The following is a 21,924-nucleotide window of genomic DNA, read 5'->3' as shown; positions in this document are numbered from 1 at the left end:
CCTGTGGACAGGTCACATAGGTCATATAGGTTTATTTAGATAGATCATTAATTAGGTCATTATCATGGTTGATCCACAAAATCTCTTTGAAAACCTGTATTATAAAAAAAAAACTCTAAATACTGTATTACAAAATATTACAAAGCTTTCACTCTATGAAAAATTTTCAATTACATGCAATTTGCTTGACATTTAACTTCATTTTACTGAAAATATTAGCCTAACAATAACTTGTACTGAATTTATATAAATAGAACTGAAATACTGACATCAGTCATCGTAATAAATTGCAGGAAACGTTTTAGACTATTACATATTATAGTTAATGATGATAATGTTCGGGTGATGCGTTTCTGTGTCATTCATATACGTCAGTGCAGTGTGCAAGCTCATAGTTACTACTTATCGAGACATCTACTAATGTGGTTTAAGTTTTACATAGGATACCACGTGGAGCTGTAACATTTATTTAGGTATTTAGTTATTGCAAAATGTATACTGTTACAGATATGCATCTTTATCCTAGTTATACATTACCCTGTTAGGGCGCAGCAATTATAATTTTTTATTGGAAATCATCAAATGACCCGCTGTGGGTGCAGCGTGAGGGAGTGTCACTCTTACTCTCCATTACCCATTACGTTCCTTCTTTGGCCCTTTCTATACCAGGGCCGCGGTAAATCTTTCGAACAATCCCGGAGCTCTGGGTCTTGAGCTACCGCTTACTACAGACTTATATTTCGGCCGATATTTTGCACACATAAATCGGTATGGAAATGAATGGTAGTGCGCTCATTTACAACAATCAGGATTACACTAAAATATTGTCAATAAACCATCGGACCAACTATTAGCCGGCTGTTAAGTTTGCAGTGTGCAAGAGATCTTGGGCATAACAGATTGAGTAATCTGCCAAAAGAAAGCTGTTTCAGTATAAACATATCCTTCACATATTCCATTCACATGAAAAAAATAAATAAAAAAAAAGCTTTAGAATTAATCAACTTGCTTGACATTTTTAATGTCAACTTTCCTATCGAACCAGCCAGTTTTCAGGACTCAGTTAATATTGCGCTCTGATTCAGTTTTTATTATTCTTTTACATAAGACATAGTAGGCATATAGTAGGCATAGATATAGTAGGTAATGCATATATGTAGTTCCGTTTCTATGGTACAGCGAATAGAGTGGGAAGTACTTTTTACTACGACGTGTTTATATAGCCAAGTATTTTGCGGTTAGCCACATTATTCCAGTAGGTCCACCAATCAATCATTTATCTGAATTATTATTTAATAAACGTTCAGAGAAACAGAATACAAATAAAACCACATATTAAAAGTATAAAACAGGCATTTAATTGTTTATTTATAAATAATGGCAAGCATGTGACAATAAATAAAAATGCAAAAATAAAATAACAAGGATTTCAGTCGATAAGCCTCAGTCATAGAATGGCTAAGTTTACAATGGCCACAAAAACCTATGCTATTGAAGAACAAAAGAATGTCATCCACTTTTGCATCACTATTTTTAATCAAAATATGTAGTGCAAAAGTCAGAAAATAGTGCAAGAGTAATGCTATATTAAATACAAACAGATGTAACCTTTGTCCAATCAAAACACCAATTTTCCGAAAAAGCATGATAAATGATATTTTTTTTTAATATTCCCTATTTTGAAATTTAATTTTGACGAAAGCCCTTATAGTACAATAAATATGATAGCTATTCCTTTTACATAATTAGTTATAACATTATTTGTCGCTACATTCAAACGTAGGCGGAGTCAAAGTCCCTGATGCGATTGTCATGTGTTTTTTTCCAATGATTGCTAAGTTGAATAGGTACAGAGATAAGAGAGCTTTATGCCGAAGTAATCGCTGCAGGAGTGGTCGTCAAAACGCTGAAGTCAGGACGTCCAGGAGTATAATGTGGCCAGGTAGAGAATTCCGCGACGAGGGCGTCACCAGGACACTCAGTAGCGCTGACCTGGTTGTGAGCTATCAGTTTGTAGTCAGGGCTGATCTTGCCTCGTATTACTCCTTCTTCGATTAAAGCTTTGGTCGTTTCTAGCTGCTCAACTGGAGGTAGTTCCACTGAAAATAAAGATGACATTAATACCGGTAAATAAGGAAGATCATGATGGCCACCGCAGACGTGGCAGGCCCCGGAAGAGGTGGCGTGACGATCTGGACGCCTACAACCCTGACTGGTGGGAGCACTCTATGGATCGAGAGGTGTGGAGACAAAATGGGGAGGCCTTTTCCCAGCAGTGGGACAATTAGGGCTAAGAAAAAAAAAAGGAAGATCATCAGGACTGCGTTTACCTTATTATAAACTGTCATACTAATATTGTGTTACCTTTTCAGGCATGCTGGTAAATAAATGGAATAAATTAAAACTAAATGAACATTTGTTATAAGGCAAGAAAAGTCATAAATTATGTAAAGGCAAAAAAAGGGTAAGAGGAATCGGCGAATGGTCCATACGTAATTTTGCAGTTATAGGGAACTAGCTTCTGCCAGCGGTTCCACCCGCATCCCGTGGGAACTACTTCCCATACCGGGATAAAAAGCCTATAGCCTATAGCCTTCCTCGATAAATGGGCTATCTAACACTGAAAGAAATTTTCAAATCGGACCAGTAGTTCCTGAGATAAGCGCTTTCAAACAAACAAACAAACAAACTCTTCAGCTTTATAATATTAGTATAGATGAGAGAAACAGAAGCGGGTAACATTTTACACGGACCAAATAACTTGGGCACAGGAGGAAGAAGATTTTGTTAATCATAAAGCATTGTTATAGTACATAAATACCTCTCCAGTCTCCAATAAGACAGATGCCGATGCTGTGGCTGTTGGCGACGGTCGCGTGGATGCCCACCGTGTCCCAGCCGCGACCCTCGTACGCTGCTCCGTCACCACCCACGCAGAAACTAGGGAAGAACAGGTCGAAATCAAATAACAGTTAAATTAACATTACTATCTACTGCCCGCTGTAAGAGATAATTGAGGTAAGCCTCCCAAAAAGGCCTCCCCAAAATTTGATGATGGGAATAGAGCCCCAATTGTATCTCCAGATATACTTTCTTGAATACATAGCTAAGCAATAGACGACCGGCATTTTCTTATACCTGTTATGTATATCTGTTATGTATAACAGGTATAAGAAGGTTTATGGTGGAGAATGTATGGTGGTGGGCTTTTCTAGTTTTTTTCTCAACTTCGCTCTAACTAGGATATTGCTCTCGGATACCTGGCACTCCTCCATATCTTTCGCCTGATGATTCCCAAAAACCATTTCAAGTATTACTCATAGCGCGATTATCCACTAATGGGCTTATAGGCTTAAACGACTGTCACAATGACAGCGCAAACATTTTGTAGATATTTACATGATTTATAATAATTGTTGATGATGATCTACAAATTCTGCCAAGTCACTAGCGAAAAAACGTGATCAAATACTACAAAAGATATTAGCCAAAAAACTTGCATTCGTATAAAATAACCTGCCATTATTGTAGCCAAAAATAGAATACAGTCATTGGCTAAAACCTAAACCGGTTTAGTCGAAACCAGATTTAGAAATAATGGTATTTCTTTTATCAACATTTGATTTTCTCGCTTCAGCGGAGTCGGTAGTTCCCCTTGATATTTTTTATGACTGTGCAAGTACTTACATAACAGAAGTAGTTGAGTAAAAAATTAAAAACTATTTTACTGAATGCGGTAACGGATGTTAATAATCCAAAAGAGGCGATTTCTTTAGTCAACAGTTATGTAGACCACTAATTGAGTACATTTTATCTTAATACATGAATACAGCTTCATTTTACATACATTTATCAATTGTTTTATATCAACAGGACTCAGTGGGCGTGGTTTTCCCTCTGTGACGTCATAATACGAGCGTTTTGTGAGCACCAATCAGCAAGGCTGATTTTATTACCAATGTGCTTATTGGGTCTAGAAATATTGAGTGTAGGCTATAGGTATAGGTACTTACTTTTGCCTCCTTCTTAAATTTCGGGTAATAGGTACCGATTCACTACTTATTCATTCTATCATTTGTTAGTTCGTTTTAGTTAGGTACTTACTAGATTTCGCTCGCGACTTCTGCATCCCCAAGGAAGAACGTTTGCACAACCCATAGTGGGAACGTCTGTGCTTAGTCGTATCAAAAACTATGAGAAAACCCTTTGAGAAAACGGACTAACGTCAGTCAAGTCAACCATAAATGGATAGTTTTAAGTATAACTTAAAGTTGAGTAATATCTATGTACTTATTTCGATAAAGGTAAGTCTTGTCATTTTGACACTGATCCACTTATTGCATTACCTTGACCAAATAAAAAAACCCATCTAATAAGCCAAGATAAAACTGTCAAATTCAATAAATAATAAAAAAACCCCCAATGTAATAGGTACTACTGTTTACTTAATCTCCGATCAATCTGCGCGGGAGTTTTGTTCGAAGATGACTCATACCGTGTTTATTGCTGTAACGGTGGTTCCCTGGCGTTAACCCCGCTTTTACAGATAACTCATGTATATACAACCGATGCTAAAAACATTTAAATCAATAAGAACTGATTGTAAGGTCATTAGTGATGTGACCTTTAAGAGAACGTTACATATTTTGTATTCTGCTATGTTCGTTTTAACTAATACGTGGTATATAATTTACTAGCCGTTTTCCCAAGGTTTGACCCGCGTCCCGTGGGAACGACTGCCCGTAGGTACCGGGATGAAATATAGCCTATGTTACTCGCAGATAATGTGTTTTTTGAGTTTATCCATCACAAACAAACAAAAATACTTTTTTCTCTTTGTAATATGAGTATAGATAAACATTAAAAGCCACAGTTTTTTTTTATATTATAAGTACGTAGTATGTACTCATAAAAACAGATATCAGCCGGGAAGTACGTTATCTATCTATTTGTCTGAATGAGGGAGGACAACTACAATTATTTAGCCTCGTTAACAGGGAAAAGTCATAATTTTTCCTTTATTTTTAGCTTGAAATCATTGAAAACACGGAAATGTAAAAAACATTTTCCGCCAAGGTAGATCAGTTTTAAGCTGTATATTTTATATCTAGCTAGACTAACATGGAGCACGGCCACATTCAAGCAATGTAAAATCTATGTGTGAGACGCAGGCAGAAGTCATATGCGACAAACTGAGTATAAGACTAATTAACTACCATCTGTCCAAAAAAATGCCTTTTCGCCCTTCTTCAGTGTGCAACCCATCTCTGTAAGAAATTTCATCTCAATCGGATCAGGCATTAAAGTTCTAAAGCGAAAGAGAGACAAAGACTTGTAGTACCTATTAGTATAAATAATCCAAATGATGATGATTGACACATACAATTCCTACTAAGAAGATAAACAGTGGTTCAAAGTATTTTAAGTACTAAATACTCTATCAATGAAAGACCTGTCGTTAGAAACGAGAACTATGCAGTTGATGAATCGACTATTAATAAGACATGGCAATATGCCCATTCTAGTCCACATAAACATATATAATTTATCATATTGTTTACTTACAGTTCACTGTGGATGCAATACATAGGTTTACCTATTTTATAAGCATCGCTACATCACCTATTCCAAAAAAAATAAAGCTGAATTACTAATTCTTTTATTTCGTGTTCAACTAAAACTTTCCTTAATTTGATCGACAGATGACAGAGTTAAAATGCACGATGATTTATGAGAATTACCAAAATGTTTAAGGAAAAGGCAGTTTTTGTGTGATCCATCATTATTAATTGTGTTAAAAGGACACTCTGAGGCAATATCATTTTGACCGCACGGTAAGTCTTGTGGTTTTATACATCAGCTACTGCCACGAAAATTAAGTCATTAGGATCAGTGGTCTTTTTCACATCATATTATGTTAAACAGTGAACTGATGCACACCCAAAATCGTCTTTTCACGGCTCCATTAAGGAAGAAAGAAGGGGGCTTAATTATTTCTTCAGTTAAGATGGAGAGGAGGTTTATTTGTTCGTTTAATTAAGATGGATAAAAATACATACATGCATCTTTGAAGAATTGATAACCTCTTCCTCTTTGGAAAGTCCGTTACAAACAAGAAATTTATAATTGGTGGAAAATAAAGTTTCAAAGTCACTTACTGGTAACCAATATCGCCCCAACCCAAGCTGTTATGGTATCTTTGCATGGAGCGCATCTTGGCTGAGCAATCCTCCCTAGAGTCGCAAGCCGAGGGTATGTAAGTGTGATGGATGACCACGTAGGGTGCCGGGTGGTGTAGGGGCCGCACGTCTGTGGGTACCTCAGCTCCCCATTCCTCTTTGCTGTAGAATGGGAAACTGCGTTCAATGCCTGGAACAATGGAAAACAATTTTAAAATTTTTGGGACAAAAAAAATATTCTTCTGAAACCCTTCGGGTGCCAGGGCAGAAATAAGTCTCTCGAACGATCCAGCCACCTTAATGTTAAACAATTCTTGAACTCGGAACTTCCCAAATTGAGCTCTTGTACCATTTGGAATGGAAGTTGGACTTATACATATAACTTAGACCACACGGTACCGTTCACTAATATTCCTAATCATTGCCAAATCAAAATAATTAAAAAGAATTTTTTTTTTAAATCGTAAGAAATTCTAGGGGACGCCGAATAGGTACACACTAATACACAATAATTTTATTTTTTCCCTACAAATATTATTAATTTAGTTGACGATAAATACACCAATTTATAGGTCCACATTATTAGACAAAAAAACTCACTTTTCAAAGCAAGCGGCGACGCGTGCGCAGACAATATACTCGCAAAAACAGCAGACACTAGCAATTTAAACGCCATGTTGTGCAAATTAAATCGATTTTAAATCAATATTACTATGTTTAGGATTTGTTTATGTTAGCTCGGCCCGTGGACCAATGAGGACTGACTGTTGCATCCATTCTTTATAAGATATAAACGTTCCCGCGGTACTTTCCCCCCAAGTTAAGAGATAAGAGTTGGCTTATTGAAGAACTCATGTTAGTGGTCAAATGTACTTGACGCTTATAGGAATTAGGGGCTCCTAATGTATATTTGTCAACAGCATGAGTAGGTATTCGAAGAATGTTTGAATCAGGTAAAATTATTGGTTTTATGAGGAAAATAGACGAATGATACCTACCTATATGAGTATTGGTATGAGAAATCATTACAATTTTAGGGGACTTTACAGTTATTTGCCTTGACTTACTAGTAGTTAATCCATTATTTCCTTCCGTGACATGAAATAATCTTTGTTCGTATTTTATTTCACCTGTAAAGTACCTATATCGCCAATTTTCCATATTAGTTCTACGCGTTCCTATGATGGGACAAAATGTGAATCACAGAAATGTCCACATACCACTCGTTTAACTAATTTAGCTGCATTTATTAGTCAATAGATATAAAATACGGTTATTAGGAACTTCTTTACGATGTTCCTTATAATTAAAATTACCAGGCCATCTCGCTTTTGTAATAGTTTTCCTGTAGTTCACCGCACGGTGCTAAATTAAACACGTGTATTAAAATTTACCTTTATTTAATACATTAATACATAAATATACATTGTCTAGTGAATTACTGTAGCTCTGAGCTGTATCAAGGAGGCAGCTACTCAACTTTGGCTACTCAGCTCAACTGTTGGTCTAGTTGTCGTGTGCGACAGCTGTGCGGTATCGATTTCGGTTCGATTTCCTCGTGGGTTTTAGAAACTATCACAAAGTAACCCAGAGTCTGAAAGTTAGTGATTGATACATCCGTTCATCGGAGAGCACGGTAATGTCGGTCCTGCGTCTGATCTCCCTCCAGTCGTGTTGGATTTTCCATCCCATTGGGCTTTAAGAGTGAAGGAACAGAGAATTGACGTATGCTTGCGCAAATGCTTGTGCTCTAAAATATGTTCTGCGCAACTGGCTAATCTCTTAACAGCCCTTTCACACTGCAGTCCAGTTTTGCGGGGCCGGCATTTTATTGTATCCTGCAAAACTGAACTACGTGTGAAAGGGTTTTTGCAGGGAATCCTGCTTTTTACTGGACGAACGATCCAGTTTCAAGTGACAAAACCGAATCGCACAAATCGACGGGAACAGCATTTTGCAGGATCCTGCATGCGGTTTGCTCGTGTGGACACTAGCATATAATATCTTTTGCAATCAAACGGGATCCTGCAAAAAACTGGACTGCCGCGTAAAAGGGCTGTTATATGCGAATAGCCAACGTAAGTAGTTGAAATCGATCTAGAACACCATTATTATAAATAGAAATGAAATCTATACATATAATAAATCTGTAAAAAAACTGTGTCTGTACATTGAATATATCTATACATATAATAAATCTGTAAAAAAACTGTGTCTGTACATTGAATATATTAAAAAAATAATAATTGGGTGGGGTTTAGAAACAGTAATGAACACAAATCCAAAAAAAAAATTCTGTCTGTATGTCTGTATGTCTGTTTGTTTGTACACGCTAATCTCCGGAACTACTGGACGGATTTCAATGATTTTTTCTTTGTTGTATCAGTATTAAGCGTGGTTAACATATAGGCTATAATTTATCTTCGAAACTTGAAGACCTGATGCAGAACACCAACAGACCAGCAAGACTATAAGAGATACAAAAATGGTGCCATAGCAAAAATTGTTTCATGTGATGAGCATTTTCAGCTGAGATAATAAATTTTAAGATCTGGAACACCTGATGTGGAACCCCAAGAGCCCAGCTTCTCTGTACCATATACAGGTATGACGTTTTAGCAAAAGTTGTTCAACTTGATAAGCACTTTCTATTGACTTATACAAATTGAAGATCTAAAACACCTGATGTGGAACTCCAGGGGCCCAGCTAGACTATAGCATATAGAGGTGTGACGTTTTAGCAAAAGTTGTTCAATCTGATAAGCACTCTCTGTTGACTTATACAAATTGAAGATCTAAAACACCTGATGTGGAACCCCAGGAGCCCAGCTAGACTATAGCATATAAAGATATGACGTTTTTGCAAAAGTGGTTCAATCTAATAATAATAATAATAATCATTTATTTCGGATTTCATCCATATAGTGTTAGTGTTACAAAAGACTTACAGCTACGTTAGTACAATTAAAACTCTAAAATAATAAGCACTCTCTATTGACGTATATACATCGAAGATCTGGAACACCTGATATGGAACTTCAAGAACAATACTACACTTGAAATGTATAGAAACGAATGTTATGAAATAGGTAGGTATGGTGACACAAAACCAACGATTATCCCTTTATACACTATAGAAATGAACCCAAGGACAATCCCCGGTGGACGTCGTTAAAAAAAAGAGAATCCCCGGTTCTGTGCTATACCATTGCTAACTGTGGATGAAAACTACTTGGGCTATTGTGATGGGATGCTAATGGACTAGGAATGGGGAAACTACGGGAACTATGGCACCTGCCGATGACAATGTGTTACATACATGTAAAAATTGCAGGTGGAGACTTCGCCAGCTCACTTACTGGGCCCCCGGGAATCAGTCACTGAATAGAAACAAGAGGGCAACAGGGACATGAGCGGCTGAAGTGTGAGAATACCTCGGTGGATTTTAAACGCAGATTACGCGCTCCCTGTGGGTCACTTACCACGAGGCACCTATCCTCCGAGCAGGGCTACTAACCCTGCTCTAGCGACTCCACTATGGACGGCCAAGCTAAGCCAGAGGCGAGAGACCTACCCCCGTCATGGTTCACTCCGACCGGCCGGAGATGGGGGACAGTATACTCTCCCTGGAGAACTCAGTATATATAGCCCCGCGGGGTAGCTTCTCCCCGTCATCAGCCTCAGATGTCCTGCGGTGCTCATTATTATTGTCTATTGTCGTTATTATCTCAAGAGCCTTTGCCCCAATTATGTTAGAGTCGACTTCCAGTCACGATGCAACTGAGTACCAGTGTTTTACAAGGAGCGACTGCCTATCTGACCTCCACAACCCGGTTACCCGCTCAACCCAATACCCCTTGGTAAAACTGGTCTGACTACCCATAACGACTGCCAAGAATGTTCAATGACAGCCGGAAGCTACAGTTTAACATGCCTTCCAAATAACGGTCATTGGTATCCAAAATATGCGTAGAAAGTACCTACATACGAACTTAGAAAAGTTGCATTGGCAGGTACTTGGCAGACCTGGAATCAAAGACGCACGCTCATACTTGAGAGATTGGTTCTCTACCCACTAAACCACCACGACTTTGTCATCTATTTAATGTTTTTTTACGTAATAATACGTGTAATGTTTTTGCCACACACAACTTAAATGCGGACTAATTAGAATCACCACTTTTATCCCTATGGTCACGTCTATTGCGGTTCAGTTCTCAGCGTTTTGTTTAGTGTGCTGTGCTTTTGCCGTTGAAGTACAAAAATTAAATATATGGAACGTTTCTAATGCGTATTCCGTTGTTTTCAAGTCAACGGGCCCTTAAAATTCAATATCAGACGATTCAGATCTTTGATTTTGCTGACCCCGTAGTCGCTGGCATAAGGGACAGGATCCGCGTACGAAGTCGCGGGCAGAAGCTAGTATAAAATAAGATATCTGCTAAATTAACGTTATCTATCTTCACTAGTTTGAGAAGAAAGTTAAATGAAAATGAAATCTTTATTTGTAAACATAGGTTTAAAAACTACAGGTTGTGTGTAACTATAGGTGTAGGTATTTTGATTTGTTCCTTAGTAATAGATACTTAAGGATACGTTACTTACAAGCAAGCAAGTATAGCAAGGAAGGTAAGCCCCATGCCATGCTGTCTGTAAGTAAATATCTACTTAAAGAAGGAATAATATTCAATCACAAGATATCACGCGGGAAAAGCCTGCCTACTTATAATCAAGTACCTATTCTATAAATATAATGATTGGTCTGTGCCATCGGTTTTAAAATACTTCATTGTTAAGCATAGATATAGAATAGTCGATAGATCGGAAATCGACTGATTTTAGTGAAGCCGAAACTGATATAACTTAAGTGAGTTGCGCCTCAACTTTGGTATCGGTAATAATCGGTATATGCGAGGTTTCTTGATTGTGATCAAAAAAATTAAGATAGGTAAAAAAAATATCATGGGTTTTGTGTTTGACATTGCGCTTGATACATAGATAATGCCACTACAGGCTACAGGCCCACTAACGTATCCGCTTAATCTAGGTATTAAACGGTATCCGAAATCTTTGATAAGTATGAGGAATTCTGCCCATTCACGCAAGCGTGAAACAGTGTTCATGCTATAATTATTGGCCTAGACGTCGTAAAGCGCGCTTATTTCAGGCTACTACTTTTCAGCCTATTTCAGGCTACATCGATAGACTACGATTTACTCAAGCTGCTGCTTCAATAAAATCCTACTTCACTACATAGTATAAAACAAAGTCGCTTTTCTGTCCCTGCATCGCGCCTGTGTCCCAATGTACCTACGCTTTCATCATTATCATCATCATCTCAGCCATAGGACGTCCAGTGCTGAACATAGGCCTCCCGCTTAGATCTCCACAGATACCTGTTGGAGGCGACCTGCATCCAGCGTCTTCCGGCGATCTTTATGAGATCGTCTGTCCACCTTGTTGGTGGACGTCCTACGCTGAGCTCGCTAATCCGTGGTCTTCACTCCAGCACTTTTCGACCCCATCGGCCATCTCATCATCAGCCAATATGGCCAGCCCATTGCCACTTGCTAATCCGGTGGGCTATATCGGTGACTTTAGTTCGTCTACGGATCTCCTCATTTCGGATTCAATCACGTAGAGAAATACCGAGCATAGCCCTTTCCATAGCTCGTTGAGCGACTTTGAGCTTTGAGATGAGGCCGATAGTGAGAGACCACGTTTCGGTGCCGTAAGTCATCACTGGTAAAACACATTGATTGAAGACTTTCGTCTTGAGGCACTGAGGTATGTCGGTCGAAAAGACATTGCGTAATTTCCCGAACGCTGCCCAGCCGAGTTGGATTCGGCGGTTGACCTCTTTCTCGAAGTTGGACCTTCCTAATTGGACTACTTGTCCTACGCTTTAAATCTTCAAAACTGCTGAACCGATTTTAATGCGGGTCTTTAAATAGATAGAGTGATTAAAGAGGAAGGTTTATAATTGTCCCTGTTGCCCTCTTGTTGCTTTTCAGTGACTGATTCCCGGGGGCCCAGTAAGTGAGTTGGCGAGTCTCCACCTGCCATTTTAACATGTATTTAATACATTGTCATCGGCAGGTGCCATAGTTCCCGTAGTTTCCCCATTCCTAGTCCATTAGCATCCCATCACAATAGCCCAAGTAGTTTTCATCCATAGTTAGCAATAGTTTAGCAGTGAACCAGGGATTTTCCTTGGGTACATTTCTATAGTGTATACAGGGATAATCGTCGGTTTTGTGTCACCATTTCATTAAAGTTGTCTCAAAAGGGCTTCAGCGTGTTGGCTTCGGCCCCACGTTCGCCTCCCAAAAATCCGGGACTCTATAGTCCCGAGGTCTGGTAGAGACATACATAATATGTATAATAACATACATTGAATAGTGGGGAAATACTGTTATCCCGTGCGAAGCCAGAGCGGAACGCTAGTAATATTATAAATGCGAAAGTTTGTAATGTTAATCCTTTTTCACGCAAAGGCTTCTGAATGAATTTTGATAGAACTTGGCTGTAATTATAGCTTATATACATAAAAACAACAAATAGTTTTTTTTTTCGGATCGTGTAAAATAAGTAGTATCTTTAGAAAGCGGGTGAAACCGTGGGTGCACTAATGACCAGACCAAACGCATTTCTTGTCCACAGCCGAAAATAATCATTTTGTGACATTGTGTATAAATCAAGGAAAAAGGGGATTTACGATAAAAACGAAGTTTTAACAGATAACAGTCGTTTTACTTATTCAAATAAAATCACAGTATTTGTACGTGTAGGTTCCAAAGTATAATTCTTTTGTTTGAGCCTTGAATTACAGTTCCGGTGTGAAATGGTCCCAAGTAGAGATTTCGTTGAAGAGAGCCTGACCGGGGCATTCTGTGGCAGACACCTGACGATGGCCTATGAGCTTGTAGTCAGGACTGATGTAGCCAAGCTGCACTCCAGCTTCTATCAGTTCTCGGAGAGACTGAATTTGAGCCGCTGGGGGCAGATTTTCTGAAACAAAAGAAAGGGGCAGTTCTAAAATTGAAGTTCTGAAGATAGGTTGAAATATTGAATTGTAGGTAAATAAATAAATAAATAATGTCGGGACACCTTTTCACACACGGTCGGTTAGCCCCATGGTAAGTTATTAATTAACTTGTGTTATGGGTGCTAACACAACTGATAAACTACATATAGCTACATGTATTTTATGCCTTTGAAAAAAAATGAGAGCTACCAACCGACGAAGTCACCGATCATACAGATGCCAATACTCTTGACGTTGTATGAGACTGCGTGTGCGCCGACCACGTCCCATCCACGGCCCTCGTATACTGAGCCCTCGCCTCCTACGGCAAAACTGGAGAAGAAAATATGTAGTTAGTTAACAAATCAACAATTAAGAAATAAGAAGAACTAAATGGTAATGAAGATGAGCTTGGAAATGAAGACCCTGTTACAGCCTTTTTATCGTCTCACTGCTGGGCACAGGCCTCCTCTCACACGGAGAAGGATGAAGAACCTACTCGATATTTTTACTGTTATTATTCGTGAGTTCATTTTTGATGAAGAATGTTTTTTTTCGCAACAAGGAAATACCCGAAATATTTATGAGCTGTCATGTGGAACAGGATCGATCTTTTAAAGCCTTTCACTAATTAACCGCAACTTTTCAAAATAAATACCTATACCTGTCGAGGCGTAGGCAAGTATGTACAATATACTGTAAAAAACTTCTATTACAATAGGTTCTTTGAGCAAAAAGAGGGGTTCCCAATGCGGGCCACATACGGGCAAAACCTAGTCACCGTACCCCGAACTATTACAAGTTTATTTCACTACCGGGATGTTCCAATACTAATCTCAAGTGCATTCAAGAGCCTCTTACCGAATAGACTCACGCGTTCGACGCATGCGGTGAAAAACATGCCACTCACCACTATCGTATATATCAGTAAAGTGTATCGGTCTACTCATTGTTACTATCACTGCTTATATAAACGCAGTTGGTTAAAACAATAGAGGTAAATAAGTTGTCTGAAATAGTATCATACTGCTGTTCAGACATAAAACTGTTGAAAGTATATTGTCCCTAGTGTGTCAGGGATATTTAAAGAAGATAAATAAAGAAGACAAGAAAATGTTTTTTTGTGATAGCCATAGGATGGGGTTATAGAACCCGAACGGAAGGAGAGCAACGAATACATATAATATAGTTCGATAGTTATTAAATTATATGTGAAATTATAATATACGTAAATTGCAATAGTATCTAGTGATTTCTCTGTGAATTATTTTAGGAGTTTTCCCTAATGATTTCAGCAACTTACGTATTTTATTATAATGCAAAAGATTAAGATACGATTTAGAACTGTAAGGTCAACAAAATGATCGGGCAAATATGATTGTGTAAACTACTTCCCGAAACCAAAAACATTTCCAGCGTACGTGTCTGTATGGGCACCTAAAAATCGTTGTAGGAAAAGCTGTATATAGACTTTCAGAATAAACTAGACTTGGAATTTTCCAACAAGCTCTCAATGTAAAAAGAAAGAGTAGATGGAGCCTTTTCTAAGATGTTATTTCTATACACACATTAATATTCATCTACATAACACTAGGCATATGTATAACAAAGCCCAAATACATATCCATAGTTCCTAGTTCCTACGTTAGTAATTTTGGCAACACCTGTGACTGAACACGATATTATTAGCTCACAGGTAGGCGACTGCACTATTCGTTGTGCAGAATGTGCAACATCTGTGGGCTAAAACAATCTGTTTTGTTCCTATTAGGACTATTTTTATAACCTGTGTGGTTCGCCAAATACTAGTCTCAGGGTGCGTTTAAACCAATGCCCTCTAGAAAGAACAATGAAGGCATGGTCTGCGTCTGTTAAGGTACATGAAAATATTTTGATATAAAACGCTTTTGTTCTAACTCTGGTTCTAGGTTTATTTAGTCTAAAAAAACGCGCTCTAAACATAGGAATTCTAGCGTAATTTAATGAGGACGTACAGTGTGTTATGTGGACTGATGTGAGTCATTATTTCTGTCGCTTAAGGAAAAGGCTTTCTCGTCTTTCTTCTTAACTTACTAATGACCGGTGAGCTTTAGGGCGAGGTAAAGTCCCCGAATAATTGGGTATAGTGGGTGACACTTTTATGGACGCAATTAATCATACATAACTTACGAAGAAAATCATGAATTGTACGGTTACAAAATGTTGCAGAAATATTTACAAACCTATTTCTGTTTGTTTGTAAGCATTATAAAAAAAATGTGGTGACAACGAATTGAGGTTCTAGCATGGTTATAGTTCTGCTCTTGAACTTGTAATGACGAAGATGACATGAGTATGATTTATGAATGGTGAGAACCAGATTCTTCCATCAACTCACTTGTATCCAATATCCTGCCATCCATTGACGAGCTGGTGAACATCCTGCATGGCTCTCATGTCACGCTTGCACTGGTCTTGCGTGTGGCAAAGAGGTGGGATGTAGCTGTGATGTACCACCACGTATGGAACTGGCAAGTTTAGAGGAGTCACGCCGTTCGGCGGCCGAGCACCCCATGTGTCACGGGAGACGTAGTTGAATGGGTATGCTGTGAACAATAGTGTGTAAGTATGGTGATGTTAGAAAAACATATCTTTAAACAGTCTAGGAGCTAATAATAGCTTAGCATCATTCAGTAAAAGCTTAAGCATAATGGAAAGAGTTAGCTTAGCATTTTAAAAGTTAGTAGAAATGCGTTAGTACACCTACCTACTTTGGTTTGATTGTAGCACATGGATTGACGTTAACACAAAGTTTACATGCACAATAATGCTTTGCCATGTAACTGTTGTTTTGTTGTTTATAAGTAATATCAAAAAAAAATATTTTTATAAGGGCTAGTGCCTTAGTTAGCGGAACGAGACATCGGTCGACATAATGATACGCTTGCCAATCAGTCTCGTAAGTTTGATCATAATTAACGAAACGAAATCTCATTTGTAGCTCATTGACAGTCTATATTCAACATTTCATTATTTTATAATGGTTTTGGAACTCTTACTTGAAAGTTTTATGTACTAAATTATTAGGTAGGTTTTAAAAGAAACACTTCTGTCTTCACAAAGCTTAGCATGAAAAATTAAAATTGTCGCCATTATTAGTCTTTAGATTTTGCAAGTCAAACACGTTTATCTTTTGTTTTAATCGTAAGTGAAATGATTTGATTGGCTGCTGTCATTTCCGTTGTCCAATCACAGTACTCTAGATAAGATTAATCTTAATATCTAGATATTGTTTTAAACCCGCTAAAGATTAGATATTATCATTTAGTTATGCCAGCTTCGTGTTGAGTTTTTAATAACAATGACGTCGATAATGAGGTTTTCTTACAGTAAAATTAAAACACGCAATAATTATCCACTTTAGCTTTAAATCCATGACCGTTGTTGAAACTTTTTGGTTATCAAAGTCATTGAACTCGCCCCATAAATAGGTTACATATGAAGGTTTAAATGTAGAATAAAAACGGTTTGTTTCAAATAAAACTTACAGTAATAACTCTTGCCAGTTGGAGAAGGATGAGCCGCTATACTAGCCAGCACACAGGCAAAAACAATGTACAGAAGACTAGCCATGGTTTCTGAAAAAAAAAGGAGAACCGTTTTTTAGTAAAAATAAAATCATTTTTAAATTAGAATCCTTGAACTTAACTCACAAATAAAAAATAATATTTAACCTTTGATTTTAAAATTAATGTAAGTTCATATTTAAATGTACCAATGCATAAAAAATAAAGATGCGGTGTGTACCCAAAAAGTTGCGGTCAGTCAATGAGCCTCTTTAGACACAAATAATTTATCCTTACAAATTAAAAACAAATCGACTTGACAGTTCTGTAATCGGGTTTTAAATTTTAAAATAAGAACAAGTGAAGATTGTAAACTTGTAAACACGTTCGCGCCAAAATGTGTAATGATGGCGGGAATCGTAAGAGTTCAGTGAACCGCTACTCATAAAGTTCAAGCTTATATAGGCAGAAGTCACCACTTATTCCCCGAAATGAAATCGCGAATGACTAATAACTTAATAATGTAAAGACATTTTAAACACGGTATAAAACCTTATTAATTAGATGCGATATCGTAACTTTATGTGTAATAACTATATTACTACATATTTATTAGAACTGTTTATTTATTTTCTTTGTTTTAATGACATATTGTTTTTTTTGTTTAATGTTTTGCCAAAACGTGATCTGGTTGGATCTGGTTTATCCTGTCTTTTAAAAAAAGTTTCTTTAAGCGTGTCGAAAAAAATAACATCGAATATGGATGTTTGCTAAAACTAGTTTCACACGTGAAACGTACATTCGCACGTGCTAAATTATTATTAGGTATCAAGTAGTAATATCACGTTGTGTGTAACGTTGGCATATTGAAATTGAAGGGCCATTAAACACGCGAATTCATAAGTGTTTCAGTTTCCGGGACTGTGAGTCGGTGGGCTCTTGTTTGTTGATATTGTTGGGCTAATCTCATACAATGTCGTATTGTCTAATATTTATTAAAACCCAGCTTTCGTCCGTGGTTTCACGCGGGTCACTAGTAAACTACTTCCCGTACCCGGATGGGGATAAAAAGCTCCATACCAAGGTGTTGCCGTTTTTTGAATTATAAAAAAACGAAGAAATATAGTAAGGTAAGTAATATACCTAATATGGTATTGGAAAACCAAACTCTTTTCAACTATTTCATTTTGATTCCCCAATTAAAAAGTCCTTGATACGCAATTCATGATTTTCACACGAGGTATTATGATTCAATTGTTTTGCATTTATTATCAGGCACACTTATGCCCACGTGTCATTGTCAAAGTATTTTGAAGTTTTGAACGCCATCAAGGATAGATAAACTACGCTTTGGACATAAAGTAGAAAGGGCGTAACTGCTGTTTAATTTGAATAAAGTTACGCCTTTCCTAGAACTTATTTATAAACTAGGAAGACAACATAAGAAGTATTATAAAGTGTTTTATATTTATTTGTATTGTATTGTTTATAAGTGTTTCTTATCGTATAGTAGAAAATGTGTAAAATTGAAGAGGGTAGCGGAAAGTCTCATTTGGATAGTGTGACTCAAGAGCATGACTGCTTATTGGAAGACTCGACGTTCCCCTAGTCTGGGGGATTCGGGTATTTTTCCCGTGATAAAGCTATTATTACCTCTGTCATTTTTGGATTGTTTTCCTTAGTTTTACGTTAAAATTTTATTCAGTTTATTCATATAAGTATGGCAGCCAAATACGTCCCCAAGTGCTTATTCAGCATTTACAGGACCTAATGAGCGCATCCGGCCGTGCTCTCGTGGTGGTGTGGTGGCATATTGGGCTGACAAAGTGTAGTGTAAGATGTCATCGACACGAAAGAAGAAGAAGAAGCATTTACAAAGCTTAATTTTCGTGACATTCTTTCAGGGCTTTTTATCGAGTCAAAGTATCAACTGTTAAATCACTACATATTGCAAAAAATATTATGAGTCACCGTATAAGCAATAAGCGTAAAATCCGCTTTGATTAAATGTCAATAACTTTTGTAATATATATTTCTATGATATAAGCATTTTTTTTTATATAAAATTGGAATCGATGCTATTTTAAGATGTTACTATAGATCTGCTAAAATGTATTTACTACAATAACGGATAATATTAAGAAAATATTTTTACACACCGATTTAACTAATTATATAGTTTTTGTTTTTTGCTTAAAAGCTATTATTAATATTAATTAAGTAAATATCAGCATCTCGTGTAGGTGTGTCTTTTCAACTTTTTTTTTACGATAGGAATTGATCGAGGCATTTGCGTCATAATACTTAATTAATACATCTATCCTATGGTGGATATAAATCATTATAATTACAATGTTATTTATAACGAATACAAAAAAGGTCAGTTATTTGGTGTATCTTTATTTATATATTTTCTATGGTATTTTATGACATTTAGCCGTATGGCCTAAACTACAATGTAATTTAATTTAGTTTATCTAACTGTTTTGCACCATATTAAACTCGCATGTTATCGAAGACGTAAACCAAAAAAAAAAAGACTCACTAAATTAAATCCTAATAAAAATAAATAAAACCTACCACAAACAAGATCAACTTACCTTACAAAAAAAAAACACTACCACAACAAAATCCAAAAAAAAAGAAGCAAGTAATTTAGTATAAAACAAACACAATACGACTGTGTGTTCGTCAATGAACTTCTAGTATTTATATCATATATATTTATAACACTTGTAGGTACACATACAATATGTTAATGTACCGTTGATAATTACCTCTTTCAGATAATTCGGTGATACACACTGATAACGACTGTGATTTATCGAATAAGATATTATTACGTTACTGATTGCATGCATGGAGTGTAATCTCTGTAATTGATATTAGGGATTTTCTCAGAGTACTTTTTTGTGCTCTATGAGTAACGTTGACGTGATATCCCGTAGAATATTGAAATCATGTAATACCCAAAATGATATGAGGCCATTTTACAAATCTTACTTTGAATGATCTTAGCATAACATTTCTCAACCACAGCTTAGGTATGACTTATCTAGGTGTACGATTTACAAGTCTGTATGGAAAACCTGTAGGTATCACGATGTACCTACTTATAAGGAAATGTTTTTCAAAGATTTGGATCATTCACTTTACCAGTTTTAGTGTAGGTAGGTATGCCTTATCTATTCGAAAAAGGGAAATATAAAATAAAATCTGCGGGTGTAGAATAATAGTATGACATAAGGCCTTATACTTTTTAGAAACGTACAAAGGGCATTAGATACGCATGAATTTTCGAGAAAAGCTTTCTCAGAGCTTATGTTTCATCATTACCTACTGTCTTATTAATTCATTAAGTATTATTTGTATATTTTCTGATTGATTGTTTTACTTTGTCGAAATCAAATGTTACTAAGCATCAGTCTGCTCACGCAGACTAGGTTCTGCTGACGTGGAACCACACCAGCTTTTCAATTGATTTCATCGCTGAGTTATGAAATAGGAAATCTAGAGTTTCTTATGTACATTTTCCACGTTTCAGGTGAATGAATGACAGTGCTGGTCGCCAAATTATATTTTATTTTTAAAAGAGGATCATAGACAAGGTTCTTTTTAAAGATGCAAACCCTTTCAAAAAGTTTGTCATGAAGTGTCTGAAAGGAGTCTTGAAGTTACATGAGCTGTTTCGTTTAGAACTTGCATCACGCATATTGCACCCTGTTGACATATTTCTTAGAATAACATTATTAATTAGTGTGACAGCAATAACAATTGACAATAGGCTGGTAGGGGACTTACTGAAGTGTCACGACCTACACTAATTGGTTCGTGAATAAGGGACTTATGCGCAAAATAGGTATAACACTGATTTATCGCGAATTTTATAGGTGAATTACATGAATATTGCCTACGCCCTGTTTATGATTGTACAGTAAAGTTTACATACAAATATACATCGAAATATTAGGTATTCATTTACATAGCTCAATGTTTCTAAGCTTTTCTGCAAGCTTTTGTAAAACCGATTCATATTGTTACATGCACATGTCGATTACCTACCAGTGTTTTATGGAACCGCGATTATGCTAACGTATTAGGTAATGGATAATATATCTACCTAATTATTTTGAAATTATATGCCTAATTGAAATGATAATCATATATTTATCTATTTTAATTTGTTCTTAAGAAGTTCTAGGTCAGGTGTGATCAATATATTCTGGCTATTGGTCCGACTTGGTCCGACTTGGTCCGACTAGACTAAGTATATGGACGTAAAATTCTTTCGCTTTAAGTATATGAAAGGCTTCAAGTTTTCATCAAAAAGCATCTAAAAGCTGTTTAAAATCACTAATTACTTCTTTCAGTGTTTAATTTACCTCATTTCCGTCACATTTTTATTCGACCAACATCCGACGTCCTTTTAGTGTGGCGACAGGACATCCGCCATCTTGTTTTACATTTAAATTAAGAACTCTAATGGTCGACGTCATGGAGATTATTTTATCTTGACAAAAGTACCTATTAGCTTGATTATTATTATTTATATGTAGATGCAAATCTCGCTTGGGAAGTCCCTTTAAATTAATCACAAGTTTACATAATAATATTGATGTATTGTGAAGATTTCATTTTATCAGAGTGTGTAATCTTGAATTAAAATGTCGACGTAATGCGGCGTCGACAGCGGAAAGCTTTTCAATAACTTTGACGTCATATCTTTTTCAAATGTTAGAGACGCGTTTATACGTACAGTTGAGTTATGTTTAAGACTTAAACATTAAATTAAATGCGAACTGGATATATTGCAAATACTTTTGAGGACCTTCCATTTTTCTGGATGTTAAAGTAAACTTGACTTAAATGTAATGTTGCTGTAATGTTGAAAGCTCTAACTAACCTTCTAATGGCTACCCTTGAAACTGAAACACAGCAACGCGAGGCAAGCTTAGAGTTGTTAGACGGAATAATCCAGTGGCGTTTTTTCCAAGAATCTCATCATGTTATAGTCAGCTCGGCGCCTCCTTCCCGGTCCACTGATGTCCTTGGAACATATAATAATTTCACACTTGACTGCTCTTCACATTCGGGAGCGGTGCTTACGTAATCAAGGCGCGCCGTCCGGAAACCAGGCGCCGGCCATTGTCAGGAATACTCTCTTACAAGATAA

At 36.8% G+C, this 21,924-nt stretch overlaps 3 protein-coding genes across 5 annotated transcripts in view; all 3 read right to left on the bottom strand.

The window, feature by feature from the left end:
* The window catches only part of LOC110370826 (glucose dehydrogenase [FAD, quinone]), a 257,804-nt gene that overhangs the window by 177,031 nt on the left and 58,849 nt on the right, over window positions 1-21,924 (bottom strand). The gene's annotated exons all lie outside the window — the stretch shown is intronic.
* On the bottom strand, window positions 1,336-6,942 carry LOC110370871 (peptidoglycan-recognition protein LB). The gene is made up of 4 exons (XM_021326861.3): window positions 6,780-6,942; window positions 6,159-6,369; window positions 2,822-2,940; window positions 1,336-2,099 (listed from the first exon to the last, which is right to left on the bottom strand). Exons 1-4 carry the CDS (start codon window positions 6,853-6,855, stop codon window positions 1,867-1,869), a joined length of 639 nt encoding a protein of 212 aa, XP_021182536.3. The 5' UTR covers window positions 6,856-6,942; the 3' UTR covers window positions 1,336-1,866.
* Window positions 12,911-21,924, bottom strand: part of LOC110370872 (peptidoglycan-recognition protein LB) — a 67,006-nt gene continuing 57,992 nt past the window's right edge. The window contains exons 1-5 of one of the 3 annotated variants that reach the window (XM_021326862.3): window positions 19,352-19,472; window positions 16,734-16,823; window positions 15,584-15,791; window positions 13,421-13,539; window positions 12,911-13,190 (exon numbers count right to left, since the gene is read on the bottom strand). In XM_021326862.3, coding sequence (XP_021182537.2) covers window positions 13,006-13,190; window positions 13,421-13,539; window positions 15,584-15,791; window positions 16,734-16,818 — 597 coding nt within the window. In that variant the 5' untranslated portion in view covers window positions 16,819-16,823; window positions 19,352-19,472 and the 3' untranslated portion in view covers window positions 12,911-13,005. Of the gene's footprint in view, window positions 13,191-13,420; window positions 13,540-15,583; window positions 15,792-16,733; window positions 16,826-16,992; window positions 17,059-19,351; window positions 19,473-21,924 lie in introns of those variants that run through there. The other 2 variants (XM_049843322.2, XM_064040417.1) reach the window with 2 other exon arrangements.

Source organism: Helicoverpa armigera, chromosome 22 (genome assembly GCF_030705265.1).
Source record: "Helicoverpa armigera isolate CAAS_96S chromosome 22, ASM3070526v1, whole genome shotgun sequence".
NCBI classification, from domain to species: domain Eukaryota; kingdom Metazoa; phylum Arthropoda; class Insecta; order Lepidoptera; family Noctuidae; genus Helicoverpa; species Helicoverpa armigera.
Note: the sequence above shows the minus strand (reverse complement) of the source record. Positions and strands in the feature narration are given on the sequence as shown.

Excerpts from the sequence above, each read along its gene's own strand:
- LOC110370871 (XM_021326861.3), bottom strand. The coding sequence starts at position 6,855 with ATGGCGTTTAAATTGCTAGTGTCTGCTGTTTTTGCGAGTATATTGTCT. Across the intron at positions 6,370-6,779 it reads GTCGCCGCTTGCTTTGAAAA|GCATTGAACGCAGTTTCCCA; the intron begins GTGAGTTTTTTT and ends CCATTGTTCCAG. Across the intron at positions 2,100-2,821 it reads TCTTATTGGAGACTGGAGAG|TGGAACTACCTCCAGTTGAG; the intron begins GTATTTATGTAC and ends CTTTATTTTCAG.